The sequence below is a fragment of the Triturus cristatus genome, chromosome 4_1, assembly GCF_964204655.1.
Source record: "Triturus cristatus chromosome 4_1, aTriCri1.1, whole genome shotgun sequence".
NCBI lineage: Eukaryota > Metazoa > Chordata > Amphibia > Caudata > Salamandridae > Triturus > Triturus cristatus.
Genome location: NC_140585.1, coordinates 608,906,368 through 608,928,022, shown reverse-complemented (window position 1 = coordinate 608,928,022; position 21,655 = coordinate 608,906,368). Strand labels below are relative to the sequence as shown.

At 42.2% G+C, this 21,655-nt stretch overlaps 1 protein-coding gene across 1 annotated transcript in view; it reads right to left on the bottom strand.

Annotated features, from left to right (window-relative positions):
- LOC146855282 (uncharacterized) overlaps positions 1-21,655 on the bottom strand; it is a 401,924-nt gene that overhangs the window by 296,889 nt on the left and 83,380 nt on the right. The window contains exon 2 of the mRNA XM_085651108.1: positions 5,750-5,857. Within this exon, the coding sequence (XP_085507234.1) occupies positions 5,750-5,857 (108 nt within the window). The remainder of the gene's footprint in view (positions 1-5,749; positions 5,858-21,655) is intronic.

The following is a 21,655-nucleotide window of genomic DNA, read 5'->3' as shown; positions in this document are numbered from 1 at the left end:
CTGTGCCCCAGTCCTGTGTGACAAGACATCTCTTGTTGTCACTTTGATCTTTTAGGTGCAATGTTTCCACTTGTTTTTTTTTTAAAATCTTAACTCTGGTTCTACTGATTTGATTTAATTCGATTTGGTGTCATTTTATTCATTTAGCTGTTCTCTATTTTACTAAATTTGTGTGCTATTTTTCTTGTGCTGTGTTTTCACTTTGAAACTGTTTGTGTACTGCATAATTACTTTACACAAAGCCTATAAGTTAACCCTGACTGTTTTTGTGGCAAGGGACAAGACTGCTAAGCACAGGTTAATTTAGTGATTTTTTTTGTGGTTCACCCTGACAAAGATTGCGGTTGTTGATTGAGTAGGGTTATCACCCCTCTCAATCAATAACCCAATTTCTTACCAAGCTTCCCAGCAGCAGCAATCCATTTCAGCTAGTCCTCTGTAATTAGTTATCTGGCCTAGTGAAACTCATTATCGAATACATCCTTTAACCTTTTCCCGCTGGAGGAGTTGGAGTTCTAAAAAAAACAGACTAAGTATGAACCCTGGGCGAAGGCATGAAAAATATCTGGACGACAAGCAAACTCTCCATTGCACACAATTTGAACCTTTTCTGCTTGGAGCTTTTCCTGCCAAACCAACAGCTTCAGCAGGACCTCATCCAATGACTATCTGGCTTCGAGAGAACTTCCTCAGATGTAGCCTGCAACCTTGCTCCTGCAACAGCAGGATTTTTACGTCCATTTTAGAGGCTAATTCTAAGATAAAATCTTTCAACAGGACAAATTGGCTTGGTACTGCCGGCCCATGCTCCATAATGGTCAGGCTCAAATTGTGCTTGGTACCAGTCACCTTACTTTTTCTTGGCACTTTTTCTCTTTATTTATTTATTTGTTTTATTTATTGGTTATTGAGCGTGGCTCTTAAATATTTAAAACAACTTCATGTTTCTGGTTCCTCCTATTGAATTTTTGTCCTTTTGATTTCATTTTGTTCAATAAATTTGACTCTGTTTTTATCAATTTGAGGGGGCTTATTGTGGTGTGTTTTGGACTTTTTACCCGTTTTGGTACTTTTAAATTCTCTGCACATTTTTTCTAAATTAAGCCTGTTTGATCTGTGCCATAGTTACCAGGGGTTGAGCTCAGGTTTAAATTATTGAAAACCTTGCTTAGTTACTTTAATTATTTGTGGCAGACTATTGTTCACCCCAATTATTAGTTCACTTTCTAAAATGGGCATGTTGCACGAAGGTTCCAAAAGGCTGCCTTTAGGAACCAGCATGTATTGTTTCCTCTTTGCTGCCCTCCTCTGGTCACTTCCACACTCTGTACTATAGGCCAGGAGGAGACATCTGATACCTCACCAAGGAAAGCCCTGAAACGTCTGGCACCATTGAACCTTATCTAGAGTACACCAGCTGAGCAAGCCAGGTCAAATCTACAGGCCAGTGGCAGGACACCGGCCATGGAAAAAAAGCTGAAGCGAGACCCTATTGTCCAGTTAATCCTACAAATCACAGTGACTAATAAGAAATGAATTATAACATGCTTCTGGTTATTTATTTATTGGTAGTGAAAGTACTTACTTCATAGTAGTGTGTTTGAGTAGTATGTTGAATAATTTAAGTTTAAAAATTGTTTTTCACATGTTCACCGATTAAATATTAGATTAGGTGCATTCATTTCTTGTATTTCTAGTACCTAAAAGTGTGTTGAGAGTGCTAAGCTCTCTGTTTCTGACACCAAAATAGGGTGCCCGGAATAGCTAAATATAGAATTGGAGAAACAGAATGGTTCTCCTAACCAGCAGCTAGAAGCAGATGTTAATTTAAATGGCATGGTGGTTCACTGGGTTCATGCGCCTGCTGTGCAGACTCCACAATAATATTATTTAAATATCATAACAGAGCAGAACTTTCAACACCTAACATGTAGAGCATATTCTCACAACAATCAAAAATGTGCATGCACATTAAGAAGTAAAAGTAGATATTGAAATTGATGGAATTCGCAAATAATTCTAAGAGTGACCAGATTTTGAAAATCCTGCACGAAATCCATAATCCGCGCAACGCAGGCACCCTTGCACCATGGAGCAAAGAGGCCTACATTGGCGCATGGCAGCCCATTGTGCGCCGGCGCAGAGGAAAAGGACAGGAATGCGCCGTTTCATATAGATACAGCGCATTCCTGCCCTTCCCTTTAGCCGTAGGGCAGCGCAGCAGGGAGGCCTGCGGCGCTACCCTATGCAAAGCCCATAAATAAGGCCCTTAATTTTAAGTCTGTTACCATACATGTTATCTGCGTTGCTTTCTAATACGTGCATCCCACTGTTTTCAGTCGACCCTCACTGAAAACCGGAACCTGGGGCAAATCTGACATAACATGCGAGAGAGTTGGTGAAAACCCGGGACGTCTGGTAAACCTGCCGTGGGGGCATATCAGCAAGGTGAGGCGATAGAATTATCGCCGCTTTTGCGGCCGTTTTTGTCCGAAAAGCGGTGATAATTTTATCGCCTAATTAGCAAGCTCAGGCTAACGCGTGAAAACTTGCGTTAGCGTAGGAATTCCTAACGCCCAGCTTTGCATCTCTAATGAGATGCAAAGTGGGCGTTCCTGACCTGACATGACAGGAGAAATGTCGCTAAGTGACATTTCTCCTATCATCAAGCCCCACGCTATGAAGCATAGCGGCAAGAAAAGTAGCGATAACACCTGTTATCGCTACTTTCCTTAAGCCTGCTTCAGGACTGACTTAGCCATGATATCCTATGGAAGGTGGATATCATGGCTAAGTTTGTGAGTCCCTATCATCAAGCTAACGCCACATTGCGTGAGAATATTGCTGGGTTTCCAGCGATAATCTCACGTTAGTCAGTTAGCCTGAGGATTTTTATCGCTTTTGAGATAAGCGTTGCTAATAGCACGCTATCTCAGCGATAGAAATCCGGCGCTAACCAAAATTTACTTTTTTAATCTAAAATGTGAAGGTATGGTTTGAAATGAAGACATGGGCTTGTACAACTTGACATTACTTGTGAACATTTTGTGACTGGTACACATTGGGGCTTATTTACAAGCGCTCTGCGCCACTTTTGCGTCATTTTTAACATGGGAAAAGTGACGTACGGGTGGCACAAGGGGCTTGTAAATAAGCACCATTGTTCGCAATTATTCCATTGGACACGGGGTGACGCCGCATGTCCCTTTTTCTTGAAAAAGGCAACCCAATAAAAAGTGATACAGATCTCAGTGGTACTAGCTTGGTGTGCATCGCACCAATTGTGCCAGCGCATCTCCATTCGTTATGACCCTACCACTAACTTCTTCAATATGAGGGTCTAACCCTACATATTTATTCCTTGTTTGCATTTCCAATGAGGGTCACTCTTCAAAGTATGTGGAAACCTCTGAAAGGAAGTGTTACGTTTTTTGTTTCAAGAACCTTTTCCCGTCACTTTCTTCTGTGACCCAGTGACACTCATTAGATTCATTTTCAAACTACTTATATTTTGCTGTAAAATATAAAGAGCTGCATAAAACTTTAAGTAGTTAGTAAGGTTAATATTTAATTAGACTTGTCAACTGCTGAATAAGCTTTAAATACAGCGTAATAAACATTTCAAAGGGCTTTTAAAATGTCCTCTTTTCTGCTGGTCTTTCCCTGTAATGTCAGGGGGTGCCACTTCCGCGGCACTTCCAGGACCCACAGTCCTGCGCCAGAGTTGTACGTTACAGTGAAAACAAGAAGACGCGTGGGAGGACCATAGGCGTGCAGGCAGGGGACAACTGCTAAGAAATATGGGGCATATTATCAAGAAACGGCGTTAAAATTATCGCCGCCTTAGCGGCAGAAAACTGCTCTGGTGTCAACATGGGCTTATATTGGAATTCCCAAGGGCATATTATCAGGCCCATTATCGCCGCTTTAGCAGCAGTTTTCTGTCGCTAACGCGGCGATAATTTTAACGCCGTGCTTGATAATATGCCCCCATGAGAGTGTGCGTGGAGGTAGCACGAACAAGCTAGAGCATGTCTAAACTGTAAACACTAAACAGTTGGCAGCCTGCCCACGGGAAAGTGCAAACCCTGACAGACGAAATGCGAATAAATGAGTTTTAACAGTTGTGTGTTATAAAGGGTGGAAGGGCTTCACACGTGCCAACTGAGAAAGGTGCACGCGCGCATATCATCGGTTAGGTCCACAGTGTTCTGCTCAGGCAAGCCTGGCCTTAAACATTACACCAGTGTGGAAGATAAAGCATTAGTCGCTCAAAGCACTGAATGAAAAACTGAGCTGATGAATAATGTCATTTTTAAATTCAAGAGAATACTTTGACCAATGTATACACTGAATTGTCAGGATCTTCTTGAATAGGGGTTTTCACTCAGTCAAGGTCATTCATGATGTGAATTGAGGCAAGCCAATGGGAATGAGGGTTTGGTTCTAGGGGGATAGCCATAAAATGACTGTTGCTTCTTTTCATTTGACATTATACCTGTTTTCAAGAAGCACAGGGAAAGAGTTAAAATGCGGCCAGGAATCGTGGAAAGGAGTTTGTTTCTGTCTGCAGGATGGCTCAGTGAGTTTAGCACATGCTGCTGAGATATGTTGGTGCCCCCAGGTCAACACTTAAAATACCAGCTGGGAAGACTCGGCCTGCCATCCTCTCAACGCTGGTACATTCAATTTCTTCTGCTGTGTAATGGTAACACCTGTCATTGTCCAGTGCTTAGGAACGGAAGAGTGATATGAAGGGCTTTATAAAAAACAAGTTATCATAATATTTTTTTAACTACATCTACAACAAAGATTCTTCATTCAAATGTCTACAATAAGGCTAACTTGTGGTTGTGATCAAAGGAGAACAGTGATGTGTAATGCCTGTGTTGGGAAAACAGTGACATCATTTAGAGTTTGATAGACAGGATATTCCCTCACAGAGGTGGCGTAGTGCCCTGTCCTTCGACCCCTTGGTCCGCCGAGTCTATTTAGAATCAGGGGGGCGTCTCACTGGCTCTGCTCTCGAAAGCTTACCCTCAAGAGCTGACGGTGTGGACCCCGGGAGAGCGAGGACATCAGACCCTCCATGCTGTGCAAAAACCTTTTCGTTCCAGAGAGATAAAAAAGAAAAAAGACCCCCACAGCCCAAGAGAAATCTCCCAGGATATATGGGTCATTCGTGTTGTGTTTTTCAAAAGCAAACTTTCGCTTTGCAAGTCTATTTTTAAATAACAGTATTTTTGGTATGCAGCCGCCTAAAAGAGGACTGCTGTTCACCAAACCTGTGGTGCTTTCAGGGGAACTCCCGTCATAGCAGTTCCTCTGAAGACAGAGATCACTGCGGGGCTGGTGGTGATCTCTGGGTATTGTTTCTTGTAGTCCATCAGGGTGGCGGACATCATGCTCTCCATCACCCTGATGGATGCATACCGCCAGTCGAACTTCAAATCAAGAGTCGAGTCTCAATTCACTTATTGAATGCATTTTTTCCAAAACCCATATTCATAGCACAAACCTGTACGTTATGAAAATAAACTGAGTAGAATAATAAATAGCAGGACAAACTTTATAGCATATTATATGAATAAGGCAGTAAAGTCACATTATGCTATCTAGTAAGAAATCAGGTCTCATTTTCATTATCATGGTCAAAATATATCACGTCACGTCATGCTCACAAACATGCAGTAGTCGAGGTGATATAATTTCCTTATTTGCACAATATTTAGACAATTCTATACGGTACCTTAAATTTCCCATAAGCATTCGGATCGATCTCTACAACTTCTTTTGGGAGATTCAAAAGCTTCCTGATGTTCACTAGTGATAAAACGAGATTGCAATCAATTAACGACTGGTAAAGAATGAAATACCATTAACCACAGCACACAAAAGGGTCTGTGAATAGCCAATGTCTAATTAATATAAATGTTATGGTCAGTGTTTATAATTATTGGAAATAATTTAATATAGGATTATAGATGGCAACAGTGAATTGTGGGATGTTTTTTACTGAGGGTTTCTGAGTGAAATGAAATAGAAAATGAGAGCAAAGCTTGAGTTATCTCTGATATCACTCAGAACCATGAGGTGAAAAACATGCCCGTAATGCTCTTTTTACCCATCTATAATTTTATGCTATGGATGGCCCCCTAAATCATATTCTCCTGCTTTCAACTGCGAGGAATAATGGGGGGGGGGGGGGGGGGGTCCATACATTGCCTCTCCTCTCAGTCCCAAATAAAAAGAATACCTACTCTCCTGTCACTCACCCCACCACTCTCTGGGCCTTCCCTCCCTCTCCTTCAGTAGCGGTGCTCTCTGCATTCCAGTGCCTCTCTGACAGGCTCTCACAGAGCCCAGCCAGAGAAGCCTACACTTCCTTTATGATATAGTACAGTGAGTTAAGAAATCTGTAGCCCAGCGTTGCTATGTCACAGCAGTGAATTATCAAATTAAGAATGTGACATTCACGCAAATGGCTCTCAGTGAGAGCCATACATACTATTAAAGATAATTGCTTATGAAGAGGTTGGATGGAATTGCAATAGCTCTAGCTTGGGATTCAGTGAAATACTGTTTTGAGAGTTCAGTTGGTTGTTTTTCACCCTGTGCTTCAGCTTTTCATCGTCTGCAGAGTGAATGCGATGTGATGATAATATGCATTCTGAAACACAAAGTCTCCAAAAGTCACTATGTTCCCATGAACCAAAGAAATGATCATGGGTATCTAGAAATGTGATGAGAAAGACTAGAACATGGGAAAATAAATATTAAGTAATTAGGGTAATTTTTCTTTGTCCATCTTCCTCATCCCATTGCTTACATCATGAGGATGTACCAAAGACGAGAAAACTGAACACAACGGTGATATGAAAGAACAAATTAACAAGGAGGCAAAATAATGCATTGTCATGTAAAGGTTTCTTCCATAAAAAACACAGTGGCTCACAGTTGATACTACACATGTGCTTTTATGATTGTTAAAACATGCAGTCAAATAAAGCGTTCCTTGACTTGACTTGATACTAACTATACATGAACCAGAAGCAGCTGTAAGGCCACTCCTCACCTGCACGGTGTAGTGGGGCATGAAGGTGTCTGGAGAGGCTGCATGGGAAAATATCAACCTCAAAAATACTGTGCTACAAAAACATCAACTCTACATACTCATTTGAGATGGCATGAGTGAAGTCACTGACCATGTCATGAGTGATGTAAAATGTGAGGTCATAAGCAATGAATTGTGGGGACGTAAGTAATAGCTAGCTCAGGTAACTATAACTGCTGAATTTCAATGGCTTAGTACAAGTAAAATCTGAGCCTAACCATAAAGTCCCTGTAACCTTTGTTTTTTCCGGCGAATTTCTAAGGTTTTTTAAAATTCTATTTCCTAGCTATAACATCCCCTTTACCTTTGGCTTTTGTTAGTGAATTTCTATGGTTTTAAACTTTTTAATCCTAACTATAACTTGTCACCTTTGAGAGTGGGTGTGTGAGTGGCTGTGTGTGTCTGTGAGTGGGTCTGTGAGTGCCTGTGTGGGTCTGTGAGTGGGTCTGTGAGTACCTGTGTGAGTGTCTGAGTGGGTGTATGAGTGCCTGGGTGGATCTGTTATTGGGTCTGTGAGTGCCTGTGTGGGTCTGTGGGTGGGTGTGTTAGTGCCTGTGTATGTTTGTGAGTGGGTGTGTGAGTGGTGCTATGGATTTTGGTCATTTGTATACTTAGGGCATTTAAAGGGGAGAGCCATGGACTCTGCTCTTACGAGGAGACAACCAAAAGAAACCACTCATAACAGTCACTACACGTCAGATTGTGTTCCAATAGAGCAACAATAAATTCACCTCCATTAAGGATTTCATATTGTTTTTCAAGTTGGAATACAAGAAGAAACACACTTGCTTTGCCTTCGCTAGGCCCAGAAAGCTAGGATAGTTTGTGCTTTACTGAAGTGGAGCATCAACTGGGACACCTGCTGTGTTTATATTTGTAAGGGCTTCCCATTGAGGTTTAATTTCTGTGAAATCAGCAACAGGACCAGAACCGATCCTCATTTTTTCAGGAAGAGTCCCCAGTTTTTCCAAAAACATCTACCCAACTAGAGTACTTTCATGTGGTTAATTAGTAAGTGCTACCTCGTTGGGTAAATGTTTGTGCATATTCTACACTACAGCTGCGTAAAGGACCCTGAGGTGTGCATGTCATTTTGGCAATGTGATTGTCCCTTCAGCGTCTTCATCCACAAATCTGTGAGAAAGTCAATCCTCGTCAAGAAAAGACCATGAGACAACAAACAGTTGAATCTACACCAAACAGGGGTACTTCCTCTTAACTAAATGAAGTAAGTGCTTCCCTGTTTGGTGGAGAGGTCTTTGTATTCCTCTGCATCAATAACGTGTCACCAATGTGTGTATCGTAAGCGCTTCTCCATATCCTGTAAGCATAACTGATATTCTTCATAATCACTACAATTCCTTCTTGCCCTTAACATTTCTCCGTAAAAGTACTGAATTGGATTGACCTTTGGGATGGGACCTAGAAGCGTGTAGGGTAGCATTGCATGAGGTAGGTTTACGAAAGAGTTTACTCTGCAGTTTGTTATCCTTAACATAAATATCTAAATTCCAAAATTCTATACGATCCTTGTTGTATTTGCTAGTAAATCTTATATTGGCATCATTGGAATTGAGATAAGTGAAAAAATCATTCAGCTGCATCTCGTTGCCTGTCCAAATCAATAGGCAATCATCGATATACCGCCCCCAGTATAAAATGTGATCAATCCATTTTGAACCTCCTGAGCCCCAGATATCCCCCTCCTCAAACAACCCCATGAAGAGGTTTGTGTAAGAAGGGGCAAATCTGGAGCCCATCGCAGTCCCCTGCAACTGTCGATACCATGATTGGTCAAACAAGGAAACAGTTTACTCCAAATATAATTCTAGTCATCGATAATAGCATCTGTGTGTGTGCATAATAGTTTACTGATCTAGTGCTGAAAGTACAAATCAAAGTTGAAATTCCCTGCTGGTGTGAAATATACGTATAAAGAGATGTTACATCAACTGTGACTAATCACAATCCAGATTCTCACTGTACGTCCTGTAAAATATTCAGAACATGTTTAGTATCTCTCATGTATGAGGGAAGTTTTTCCACATAAGGCTGTAAAAACAAGTCAACATATTCTGAAATCCTCTCTGTACGTCCCCCAATACCTGATACGATGGGCCTCCCTGGGGGGAATACTGCATCTTTATGGACTTTAGGGAGCATATACAGACATGGGTATCTCAGTCGGTCAATGCGTAAGTACTGAAATACGTCCATGGTCAACAAACCATCATCGTACCAATTTTTCAGTTGTAGATTGATCATCTTACTCAACTCAAACATAGGATTATTGTGAAGTTTCTCATAACAATGTGAATTATTAAGTTGTGACATAATTTCCTTGTTGTAATCAGAATGATTCATGATAACGATATTGCCCCCTTTGTCTGCTTCTCGTATAATGAGATCAGTGATTTCAGGGCATCTCGTTCTCCTCTACTTAGATTTTCATCAATCTTATCAAATGGTGCATTAAGGTATTCTAGAACACTTGCTGCAGTAGTTACGTCACCCTTCATGTCCATAATAGATAGTAACATTACTGTATCATGTAAGTCCTGAATGGATAAGTCATCACACAGTAGGTCAGATATATATAATATAATGTCATGACTTCTCTTTTAGAATACGGCAAGACATTACAGGTACAATGATTATTTTAGGTGTTATAGAGTTTTGGAGCACGTTACTTGTTGGCCTGCATATTGCATGGGGATATATTTAAAGAGTGCTCACTTTCCTCTGGTGGCAGTGGCAATTAAAAAACGTGATCTATGTACCATTTCTGTTAATTGTGTTTTACATAGAGAACCTTTTTGAGATTTAATCACCTATAATTATTGTTGCATAATTGGTAAAAAACTGTATAATCTCAATCTGAAAATAATTGTTATATTAACATGGTTGAGGGTACCTCTGGGTGCATCACAGTGTGGAAAGCAATATTGTGGTGTAACACAGGAGCACCTTGGTATGGTGTCACAAATAAGTAAGATTTGATGCTACATTCTTAGACAATATTGTATTAATTGATAATTCCAGCCCTGAAGAAGCTGTAGGGTGACTCAACCCGAGGACGAAACACGTGTTGGCTGGTGTATAATATTCAATTAAAAAGAGGATCTACTCCATATCAATCACAACAGTGTCTGAAATAACCACATGTGCAGCTAGCTTTCAGTCACTCTCCTAAGCCGCACTTCACTCGTAAGTGCAGGTGCACCTCTGAAGCAGCACAATATTAGCAGCAGCTTCCTAACGTGCACAGCACTTTAAAACTTTTCACTTAGGCCAAACTACATTAACACACCTTTGCATGCACAGAGTAGTGCCTTATTAGCTTAAGAATATTATTTCGCACTTCTCTCCCTACTTCTGATTCAAAAGTTTTCCTCGCTCTTCTATTTGTTTCACTCACAGGAGTCTTCCGGTTTTCACCTTGTTTTGATTGGATGCATTCTATTCTTCCACTGGTGCACTATTTTTCAATTTCCATGTTTCAGTACCGTTTCATCTCAGTACTCAATGGTAACAAATGTCAGGCTCCTTCCTCTTTTGCGACCACATCGTATTGCTACCACCTACCCTTCCATCTCGCTTCAGTGTGTTCCCCCTTCGTCCCTTTATTCTTTGCCCTGTTGTGTTCATGTGCAGCAGACTTGTGTTGTTTCAAGCCACGCCTCACACTCCTTCTTTCCTCTCTTTTGCTGCTCCCTTCTCAAACACTCTGTTTCCCATGCTCCAAGGCTGATTGGGTTTGCCAAGGCTTGTAATACATTTTATACCCCATGAGACTTTATGGGAGAAAAGTGGGCGATTCACAAAATCATTCCAAGCCAAATATTGGAGGGGGTGTGAAAGAGGTGCTCCTTTCCTATTTGTGCCTCACAGTTCCCCAGCGGACAGCTTTCACTTTGTGAATGATGGTGGGATGCCAAGAGAGCCCAGCATCCTCCCTGCAATGTCATTCATTACATGTGGACATTAAAGCAGTAGTTGTCCCTTCGTGAGACATGGCCTGCTTATAAAATATGTTAAAGTGTAACGAATACAAATGTGGGGGTGAGATTTGCAGGGAGTCACAAAATGCCTCCTGCCTCACAAATGTAAATGCTAGACGTTCTGTAGATACACATGCTGTAAGGCAACTGATTTGCATCACAAAATGAAGAAAATGTTGCAAAACAGCTGGTGTGGAAAAAAACTTCAGTGGGAACAGTCCAATCTTAACTTCCAGGCCAGGTCCTCCTTAAACGGAAATACGAGCAGCCCTGGACCAGTTACACCCTTATTACAGCTCATCAGCCAGGTATAACTTGGTTTCAGTGGCACCGTGAGCATGGGATACACATCTGGGCATACCCGTCACACTTAGGGCATCAAAAACAAGGTGTTAGATGGAATGTTTAAATTAATCTCAGCCACTGCTAATGACTCAGGCCGCATCACAATTCACTGGTTTTCACCCACCATGACACCTCAGTTTTATACCCATCCTTATGCAAATCTTAACCCTGCTCCAATAAGAGCAGTTCAGCCCAAACTGCCAGGCTCTGTCCTGATCGGGAACACAAGCTTTGTTCCAGACATACAGTGAGCACGGGACCTACATCTGGGCGTATCCATCACACTAAGGGCATCAAAAAAAAGATGATGGAAGAAATGCTTGATTTAATCATCTGAAAGCATGTCAATAGTTTTTGCGGCTTTCTGTGTCATACCAGTTTGCACCGTTCATTGTGTTGCCTATGTTTGTGTCACAAGGACGAGGACATACCTCACATATCACCTTGGTTCCCCCTGAAGCCTGAGAACACAGAGGCACAACCTGTGGAGTTTGAGTATTGGGACACCCTTAATCATGGACTCTGTCCCTTTAAATAGAACTGTTCCGTAGTGCAGGGGGCATGGCTGCAAGATGGAAACTGGAGCATCTCAGAGGAGAAGCGGAGGTTGCCAGAAGAAGTCAGAGTCGTCGGGCATACTGGAGAGCCGTGAAGACCTGCAACGGAGGAGAAGATTTCCCACTGGCTGACTCCAGACAGGGAAGCACATCACCTGGGACAGATGTGCACTGAGGGAAACAATGTCACCATGACCAAACCGAAGAACCAAGAACGCTGCTGGTCAGATGCCAATGCTAACTATGCTTCATGCGAGGGAATGGGCCTAGGGAGGGGGCATTAAACTGCCTAGGAAACTGCCGTAGGGCTAAGTGGCTGGCAGCCGCATACTGAGTTGATTTAGTAAACCGCCGTAGAGCTAGGCCGGTGGTACTATTTAAGTTTGAATTTCTCGTGGCGTTGCATGCTTGAAGTTTTATTTTCCTCATGGATACACAGTTTTTTTCTACAAGTGTGATGGGCGGGTGAAAGTGAAAGTGATCACAAGCAACCCTCAGGCAAAAAAAAACTTCTCAGGGTACACAGGGCTTTAAAAGTTCTTGGTGTTTATTAAATATCACATCACCCATAACCAGGTACAATAACAGGTATGTAAAAAGAAGTTCTCCTAATGATTGCTGGGGAAGTCAATACATTCTCTGCCCGCTTCTATCTCTTATACCCAGGAAACTGGCGGGCATCATCCTCTGAGGCAAACTGGAATGGCAACAAAAAAAAAGCAGAAAATCCACCTTTGGTGCGGTTGAAGTGAGACACAACAAGACACCATTTTGTACTTTGCTTAAATTAATCACTATTGTGAAGGAATGAAGAGCCTCCAGTGTTTCATTCATCTTTATATCAAGTCACAGTACAACCGTAATCTTTACTGTTCGATCTTTCCCATCTCCTTTTTGTTCCTTTGTATCCTTAGGTTACCTTTCTCTTTCAAACTGTTGTACGTATGGTTGTCTTTGATACCCCCTGGTATCATCTCCATCCTGCTTATTTCCTCAGTACCTATGTAGTGTGGTTTGTGGTGGTGTCCATGCACCCCATCCTGGCACTTTGGTCTGTAGTGGCATAGGTGTTAAACTCACCTGACATCCTTGTTGTGTTCTTCCCCCATACTTTTTGCTTTCAACCCTCCTGTTTTCTGGCCGATCCTCCATTGGAGCGGTGGACCATCACCCCAATTAAAATATCCCCAAAGCTCCAGAGATGAAAAATAAAATGGTAACAGAGCATCAGAATGGGTCAGGGCAACTGCTCTGCTGAGTGACAGCAGTGGGAAGGAGGTTTGGCGGTATGTGCACTGTTTAAAATACGCAAGTCTTTTTGGCCAGCCGTCTTGCGATGGCGAGCCACACATGCACACTTTAAACATCTCTAACCCAGCTGTCTTAAGACAGTTGGGTTAGAGAAGTGCCGGTCTCCAGAACGCTGTGGAGATCCCTCCAATCAGGGTGCTGCTCTCATATCAAGAGGCCAGGATTGGTCAAGGGAGTTTCCTGGTGGCTGGGCTGCAGATTCAGAAAGAAGAGGTCTTGTGTGGAGGCTAGGCAAGTGTTTATATATTGTTTTAATTTTATTTTGCCTCCCCGTAGATGCCAGTCATGTATTTTTTTATTTTGTTGGTGCTCACACGTCCGCCCCGTAGATGCCAGCCGCTACTGGAATTTCATTTGTTTTGGCATTAAGACTCTGCATTTTAACACTGCTAACCAGTGCTAAAGTGCATGTGCTCACTCCCTAAAACATGATAAACTTAACCTAAACCTGATTGGTCCATTTAATTTACCTGTATAGTATATGGTACTAAATGGAAAACAAGCTCAGTAAATTAAATGCTACTAGTGGGCCTGCAGCACTCATTGTGCTGCCCACTAAAGTTGCACTTTAAAACATGTCTCAGGCCTGCCATTGAAGCCTGTATTTTAGCTTTAAACTGCCAATTCGACCTGTCAAAATAAACCTTTTGTCAGGCTTAAATGTACCTTTTAATGCATATACAGCACCCCTAAGGTAGGCCCTAAAAAGCCCATAGGTCAAGGTGCATTGCATTTCAAAAGTAGGATGTGTTTTTACGATTTACATGTCCTAGTAGTGAAAAACACTTAAGTTGTCCAACTCTTCCATAGGATAACATTTAATAAGTGCTAACATTTGATTGAGAACAGATGGGAATGTCATGTGTGGACTCAAATGAATTGTAATTTAAAATCCTCTTTATTGGGAAGGTTGGATTTTAAGTCAATATTCTGAAAATGCCACATTGAGAAAGTTGGCATTTTCTTCTCCTAGCCCTTTAGTGCCTGCTGCAAGTGTCTTGGGTTACATGATTGTGAATGGCATAGCTGTTGGGCATTGTATATTCCTCCCAGACAGTGAGAAAAAGGGGACTGGATGTTGGCAGGATGGGCTATCCTGCCTGGATTGCTCGGGGCAGAGCTGCTCCCTGCCCCAGATATATTTTAAAGGGCAGCCTCCAGAAAACACACAAAGGAACCTGACACTAGCATTTTGTCGTTCCAGACTTGTTGAAGCCTTAGCAGGGGAAGGGATGCACTTTGCAGAACCAGGTGTAGGTGCGGGGGTAGCCTAGAAGAATCCCCAACTTCAAATGGTGGCACCAGGTATACATATTAGACCCCCTGAGACACTCAACAATACACTTCTGGGCCCGTGAAAGCCTTCAGAAGGACTTCTGGACCCTCTGAGGACTGCCCTGCTGCTTGAGGTCTGTCTTGTTCTCCAGAGGACTACCCTGCTGCTACCAGAGGACTGCTCTGCTGCTGGAGGGCTGCCTTGCTCCCCAGAGTACTGCCCTGCTGCTAGAGGCCTTCCTTGCTACTGGACTCCAAGGGCTAGTTGGCAGGTCTCCTGTGTGAGCTACAGGAACATAACAAGCTCCAGAGAACTTGAACCTCGTACCTGACCTCTGCTGGAGTGAGTCCTAATCCCCTGAGTGGATCACCCCAAATTATGGACCCTTGGAAGTGATGTTAGAGGTGCTCCTCCTGACTAACTCTAAAACTTGTCGTTCCTCTCCGCAGCAGCAAAAAAATGTCAGCAAAACCTCCGAGCAACAGTATCTGACCTCCTGGAGCCCTGTTCGGCTACAGCTTACAGGTTCATCCTGCTGGATGTTTTCGACTTCCGAAAAGTTGTCTAAGTCTGAAGGTAAGCATCTTTACTGGGCTCGATGGCGACAGGCTACCCATTGACAAAGATGGCCCCCTTCCCTGGAAATGTGGCTTATTCCACTCAGAGCTTTTTCTAGCCAATCATAGACGGCTTCACCAAGACCTCGTCCAACTCCTCCCTGTGAGGATGATTCTCCTTGGGTTCCTCCTCCTTCCTCTGGACTTTAAAATGTATTCTAAGTCCGAAGGTAAGCTGAAGCTGAGCCCAATCCTTCTTGTTGTTCCGACCTGCGCTCCATCAAGATAGGCTTTAACTTTTGGCTGTGCCCCAGTCCTGTGTGACAAGACATCTCTTGTTGTCACTTTGATCTTTTAGGTGCAATGTTTCCACTTGTTTTTTTTTTAAAATCTTAACTCTGGTTCTACTGATTTGATTTAATTCGATTTGGTGTCATTTCATTCATTTAGCTGTTCTCTATTTTACTAAATTTGTGTGCTATTTTTCTTGTGCTGTGTTTTCACTTTGAAACTGTTTGTGTACTGCATAATTACTTTACACAAAGCCTATAAGTTAACCCTGACTGTTTTTGTGGCAAGGGACAAGACTGCTAAGCACAGGTTAATTTAGTGATTTTTTTTGTGGTTCACCCTGACAAAGATTGCGGTTGTTGATTGAGTAGGGTTATCACCCCTCTCAATCAATAACCCAATTTCTTACCAAGCTTCCCAGCAGCAGCAATCCATTTCAGCTAGTCCTCTGTAATTAGTTATCTGGCCTAGTGAAACTCATTATCGAATACATCCTTTAACCTTTTCCCGCTGGAGGAGTTGGAGTTCTAAAAAAAACAGACTAAGTATGAACCCTGGGCGAAGGCATGAAAAATATCTGGACGACAAGCAAACTCTCCATTGCACACAATTTGAACCTTTTCTGCTTGGAGCTTTTCCTGCCAAACCAACAGCTTCAGCAGGACCTCATCCAATGACTATCTGGCTTCGAGAGAACTTCCTCAGATGTAGCCTGCAACCTTGCTCCTGCAACAGCAGGATTTTTACGTCCATTTTAGAGGCTAATTCTAAGATAAAATCTTTCAACAGGACAAATTGGCTTGGTACTGCCGGCCCATGCTCCATAATGGTCAGGCTCAAATTGTGCTTGGTACCAGTCACCTTACTTTTTCTTGGCACTTTTTCTCTTTATTTATTTATTTGTTTTATTTATTGGTTATTGAGCGTGGCTCTTAAATATTTAAAACAACTTCATGTTTCTGGTTCCTCCTATTGAATTTTTGTCCTTTTGATTTCATTTTGTTCAATAAATTTGACTCTGTTTTTATCAATTTGAGGGGGCTTATTGTGGTGTGTTTTGGACTTTTTACCCGTTTTGGTACTTTTAAATTCTCTGCACATTTTTTCTAAATTAAGCCTGTTTGATCTGTGCCATAGTTACCAGGGGTTGAGCTCAGGTTTAAATTATTGAAAACCTTGCTTAGTTACTTTAATTATTTGTGGCAGACTATTGTTCACCCCAATTATTAGTTCACTTTCTAAAATGGGCATGTTGCACGAAGGTTCCAAAAGGCTGCCTTTAGGAACCAGCATGTATTGTTTCCTCTTTGCTGCCCTCCTCTGGTCACTTCCACACTCTGTACTATAGGCCAGGAGGAGACATCTGATACCTCACCAAGGAAAGCCCTGAAACGTCTGGCACCATTGAACCTTATCTAGAGTACACCAGCTGAGCAAGCCAGGTCAAATCTACAGGCCAGTGGCAGGACACCGGCCATGGAAAAAAAGCTGAAGCGAGACCCTATTGTCCAGTTAATCCTACAAATCACAGTGACTAATAAGAAATGAATTATAACATGCTTCTGGTTATTTATTTATTGGTAGTGAAAGTACTTACTTCATAGTAGTGTGTTTGAGTAGTATGTTGAATAATTTAAGTTTAAAAATTGTTTTTCACATGTTCACCGATTAAATATTAGATTAGGTGCATTCATTTCTTGTATTTCTAGTACCTAAAAGTGTGTTGAGAGTGCTAAGCTCTCTGTTTCTGACACCAAAATAGGGTGCCCGGAATAGCTAAATATAGAATTGGAGAAACAGAATGGTTCTCCTAACCAGCAGCTAGAAGCAGATGTTAATTTAAATGGCATGGTGGTTCACTGGGTTCATGCGCCTGCTGTGCAGACTCCACAATAATATTTTTTTAAATATCATAACAGAGCAGAACTTTCAACACCTAACATGTAGAGCATATTCTCACAACAATCAAAAATGTGCATGCACATTAAGAAGTAAAAGTAGATATTGAAATTGATGGAATTCGCAAATAATTCTAAGAGTGACCAGATTTTGAAAATCCTGCACGAAATCCATAATCCGCGCAACGCAGGCACCCTTGCACCATGGAGCAAAGAGGCCTACATTGGCGCATGGCAGCCCATTGTGCGCCGGCGCAGAGGAAAAGGACAGGAATGCGCCGTTTCATATAGATACAGCGCATTCCTGCCCTTCCCTTTAGCCGTAGGGCAGCGCAGCAGGGAGGCCTGCGGCGCTACCCTATGCAAAGCCCATAAATAAGGCCCTTAATTTTAAGTCTGTTACCATACATGTTATCTGCGTTGCTTTCTAATACGTGCATCCCACTGTTTTCAGTCGACCCTCACTGAAAACCGGAACCTGGGGCAAATCTGACATAACATGCGAGAGAGTTGGTGAAAACCCGGGACGTCTGGTAAACCTGCCGTGGGGGCATATCAGCAAGGTGAGGCGATAGAATTATCGCCGCTTTTGCGGCCGTTTTTGTCCGAAAAGCGGTGATAATTTTATCGCCTAATTAGCAAGCTCAGGCTAACGCGTGAAAACTTGCGTTAGCGTAGGAATTCCTAACGCCCAGCTTTGCATCTCTAATGAGATGCAAAGTGGGCGTTCCTGACCTGACATGACAGGAGAAATGTCGCTAAGTGACATTTCTCCTATCATCAAGCCCCACGCTATGAAGCATAGCGGCAAGAAAAGTAGCGATAACACCTGTTATCGCTACTTTCCTTAAGCCTGCTTCAGGACTGACTTAGCCATGATATCCTATGGAAGGTGGATATCATGGCTAAGTTTGTGAGTCCCTATCATCAAGCTAACGCCACATTGCGTGAGAATATTGCTGGGTTTCCAGCGATAATCTCACGTTAGTCAGTTAGCCTGAGGATTTTTATCGCTTTTGAGATAAGCGTTGCTAATAGCACGCTATCTCAGCGATAGAAATCCGGCGCTAACCAAAATTTACTTTTTTAATCTAAAATGTGAAGGTATGGTTTGAAATGAAGACATGGGCTTGTACAACTTGACATTACTTGTGAACATTTTGTGACTGGTACACATTGGGGCTTATTTACAAGCGCTCTGCGCCACTTTTGCGTCATTTTTAACATGGGAAAAGTGACGTACGGGTGGCACAAGGGGCTTGTAAATAAGCACCATTGTTCGCAATTATTCCATTGGACACGGGGTGACGCCGCATGTCCCTTTTTCTTGAAAAAGGAAACCCAATAAAAAGTGATACAGATCTCAGTGGTACTAGCTTGGTGTGCATCGCACCAATTGTGCCAGCGCATCTCCATTCGTTATGACCCTACCACTAACTTCTTCAATATGAGGGTCTAACCCTACATATTTATTCCTTGTTTGCATTTCCAATGAGGGTCACTCTTCAAAGTATGTGGAAACCTCTGAAAGGAAGTGTTACGTTTTTTGTTTCAAGAACCTTTTCCCGTCACTTTCTTCTGTGACCCAGTGACACTCATTAGATTCATTTTCAAACTACTTATATTTTGCTGTAAAATATAAAGAGCTGCATAAAACTTTAAGTAGTTAGTAAGGTTAATATTTAATTAGACTTGTCAACTGCTGAATAAGCTTTAAATACAGCGTAATAAACATTTCAAAGGGCTTTTAAAATGTCCTCTTTTCTGCTGGTCTTTCCCTGTAATGTCAGGGGGTGCCACTTCCGCGGCACTTCCAGGACCCACAGTCCTGCGCCAGAGTTGTACGTTACAGTGAAAACAAGAAGACGCGTGGGAGGACCATAGGCGTGCAGGCAGGGGACAACTGCTAAGAAATATGGGGCATATTATCAAGAAACGGCGTTAAAATTATCGCCGCCTTAGCGGCAGAAAACTGCTCTGGTGTCAACATGGGCTTATATTGGAATTCCCAAGGGCATATTATCAGGCCCATTATCGCCGCTTTAGCAGCAGTTTTCTGTCGCTAACGCGGCGATAATTTTAACGCCGTGCTTGATAATATGCCCCCATGAGAGTGTGCGTGGAGGTAGCACGAACAAGCTAGAGCATGTCTAAACTGTAAACACTAAACAGTTGGCAGCCTGCCCACGGGAAAGTGCAAACCCTGACAGACGAAATGCGAATAAATGAGTTTTAACAGTTGTGTGTTATAAAGGGTGGAAGGGCTTCACACGTGCCAACTGAGAAAGGTGCACGCGCGCATATCATCGGTTAGGTCCACAGTGTTCTGCTCAGGCAAGCCTGGCCTTAAACATTACACCAGTGTGGAAGATAAAGCATTAGTCGCTCAAAGCACTGAATGAAAAACTGAGCTGATGAATAATGTCATTTTTAAATTCAAGAGAATACTTTGACCAATGTATACACTGAATTGTCAGGATCTTCTTGAATAGGGGTTTTCACTCAGTCAAGGTCATTCATGATGTGAATTGAGGCAAGCCAATGGGAATGAGGGTTTGGTTCTAGGGGGATAGCCATAAAATGACTGTTGCTTCTTTTCATTTGACATTATACCTGTTTTCAAGAAGCACAGGGAAAGAGTTAAAATGCGGCCAGGAATCGTGGAAAGGAGTTTGTTTCTGTCTGCAGGATGGCTCAGTGAGTTTAGCACATGCTGCTGAGATATGTTGGTGCCCCCAGGTCAACACTTAAAATACCAGCTGGGAAGACTCGGCCTGCCATCCTCTCAACGCTGGTACATTCAATTTCTTCTGCTGTGTAATGGTAACACCTGTCATTGTCCAGTGCTTAGGAACGGAAGAGTGATATGAAGGGCTTTATAAAAAACAAGTTATCATAATATTTTTTTAACTACATCTACAACAAAGATTCTTCATTCAAATGTCTACAATAAGGCTAACTTGTGGTTGTGATCAAAGGAGAACAGTGATGTGTAATGCCTGTGTTGGGAAAACAGTGACATCATTTAGAGTTTGATAGACAGGATATTCCCTCACAGAGGTGGCGTAGTGCCCTGTCCTTCGACCCCTTGGTCCGCCGAGTCTATTTAGAATCAGGGGGGCGTCTCACTGGCTCTGCTCTCGAAAGCTTACCCTCAAGAGCTGACGGTGTGGACCCCGGGAGAGCGAGGACATCAGACCCTCCATGCTGTGCAAAAACCTTTTCGTTCCAGAGAGATAAAAAAGAAAAAAGACCCCCACAGCCCAAGAGAAATCTCCCAGGATATATGGGTCATTCGTGTTGTGTTTTTCAAAAGCAAACTTTCGCTTTGCAAGTCTATTTTTAAATAACAGTATTTTTGGTATGCAGCCGCCTAAAAGAGGACTGCTGTTCACCAAACCTGTGGTGCTTTCAGGGGAACTCCCGTCATAGCAGTTCCTCTGAAGACAGAGATCACTGCGGGGCTGGTGGTGATCTCTGGGTATTGTTTCTTGTAGTCCATCAGGGTGGCGGACATCATGCTCTCCATCACCCTGATGGATGCATACCGCCAGTCGAACTTCAAATCAAGAGTCGAGTCTCAATTCACTTATTGAATGCATTTTTTCCAAAACCCATATTCATAGCACAAACCTGTACGTTATGAAAATAAACTGAGTAGAATAATAAATAGCAGGACAAACTTTATAGCATATTATATGAATAAGGCAGTAAAGTCACATTATGCTATCTAGTAAGAAATCAGGTCTCATTTTCATTATCATGGTCAAAATATATCACGTCACGTCATGCTCACAAACATGCAGTAGTCGAGGTGATATAATTTCCTTATTTGCACAATATTTAGACAATTCTATACGGTACCTTAAATTTCCCATAAGCATTCGGATCGATCTCTACAACTTCTTTTGGGAGATTCAAAAGCTTCCTGATGTTCACTAGTGATAAAACGAGATTGCAATCAATTAACGACTGGTAAAGAATGAAATACCATTAACCACAGCACACAAAAGGGTCTGTGAATAGCCAATGTCTAATTAATATAAATGTTATGGTCAGTGTTTATAATTATTGGAAATAATTTAATATAGGATTATAGATGGCAACAGTGAATTGTGGGATGTTTTTTACTGAGGGTTTCTGAGTGAAATGAAATAGAAAATGAGAGCAAAGCTTGAGTTATCTCTGATATCACTCAGAACCATGAGGTGAAAAACATGCCCGTAATGCTCTTTTTACCCATCTATAATTTTATGCTATGGATGGCCCCCTAAATCATATTCTCCTGCTTTCAACTGCGAGGAA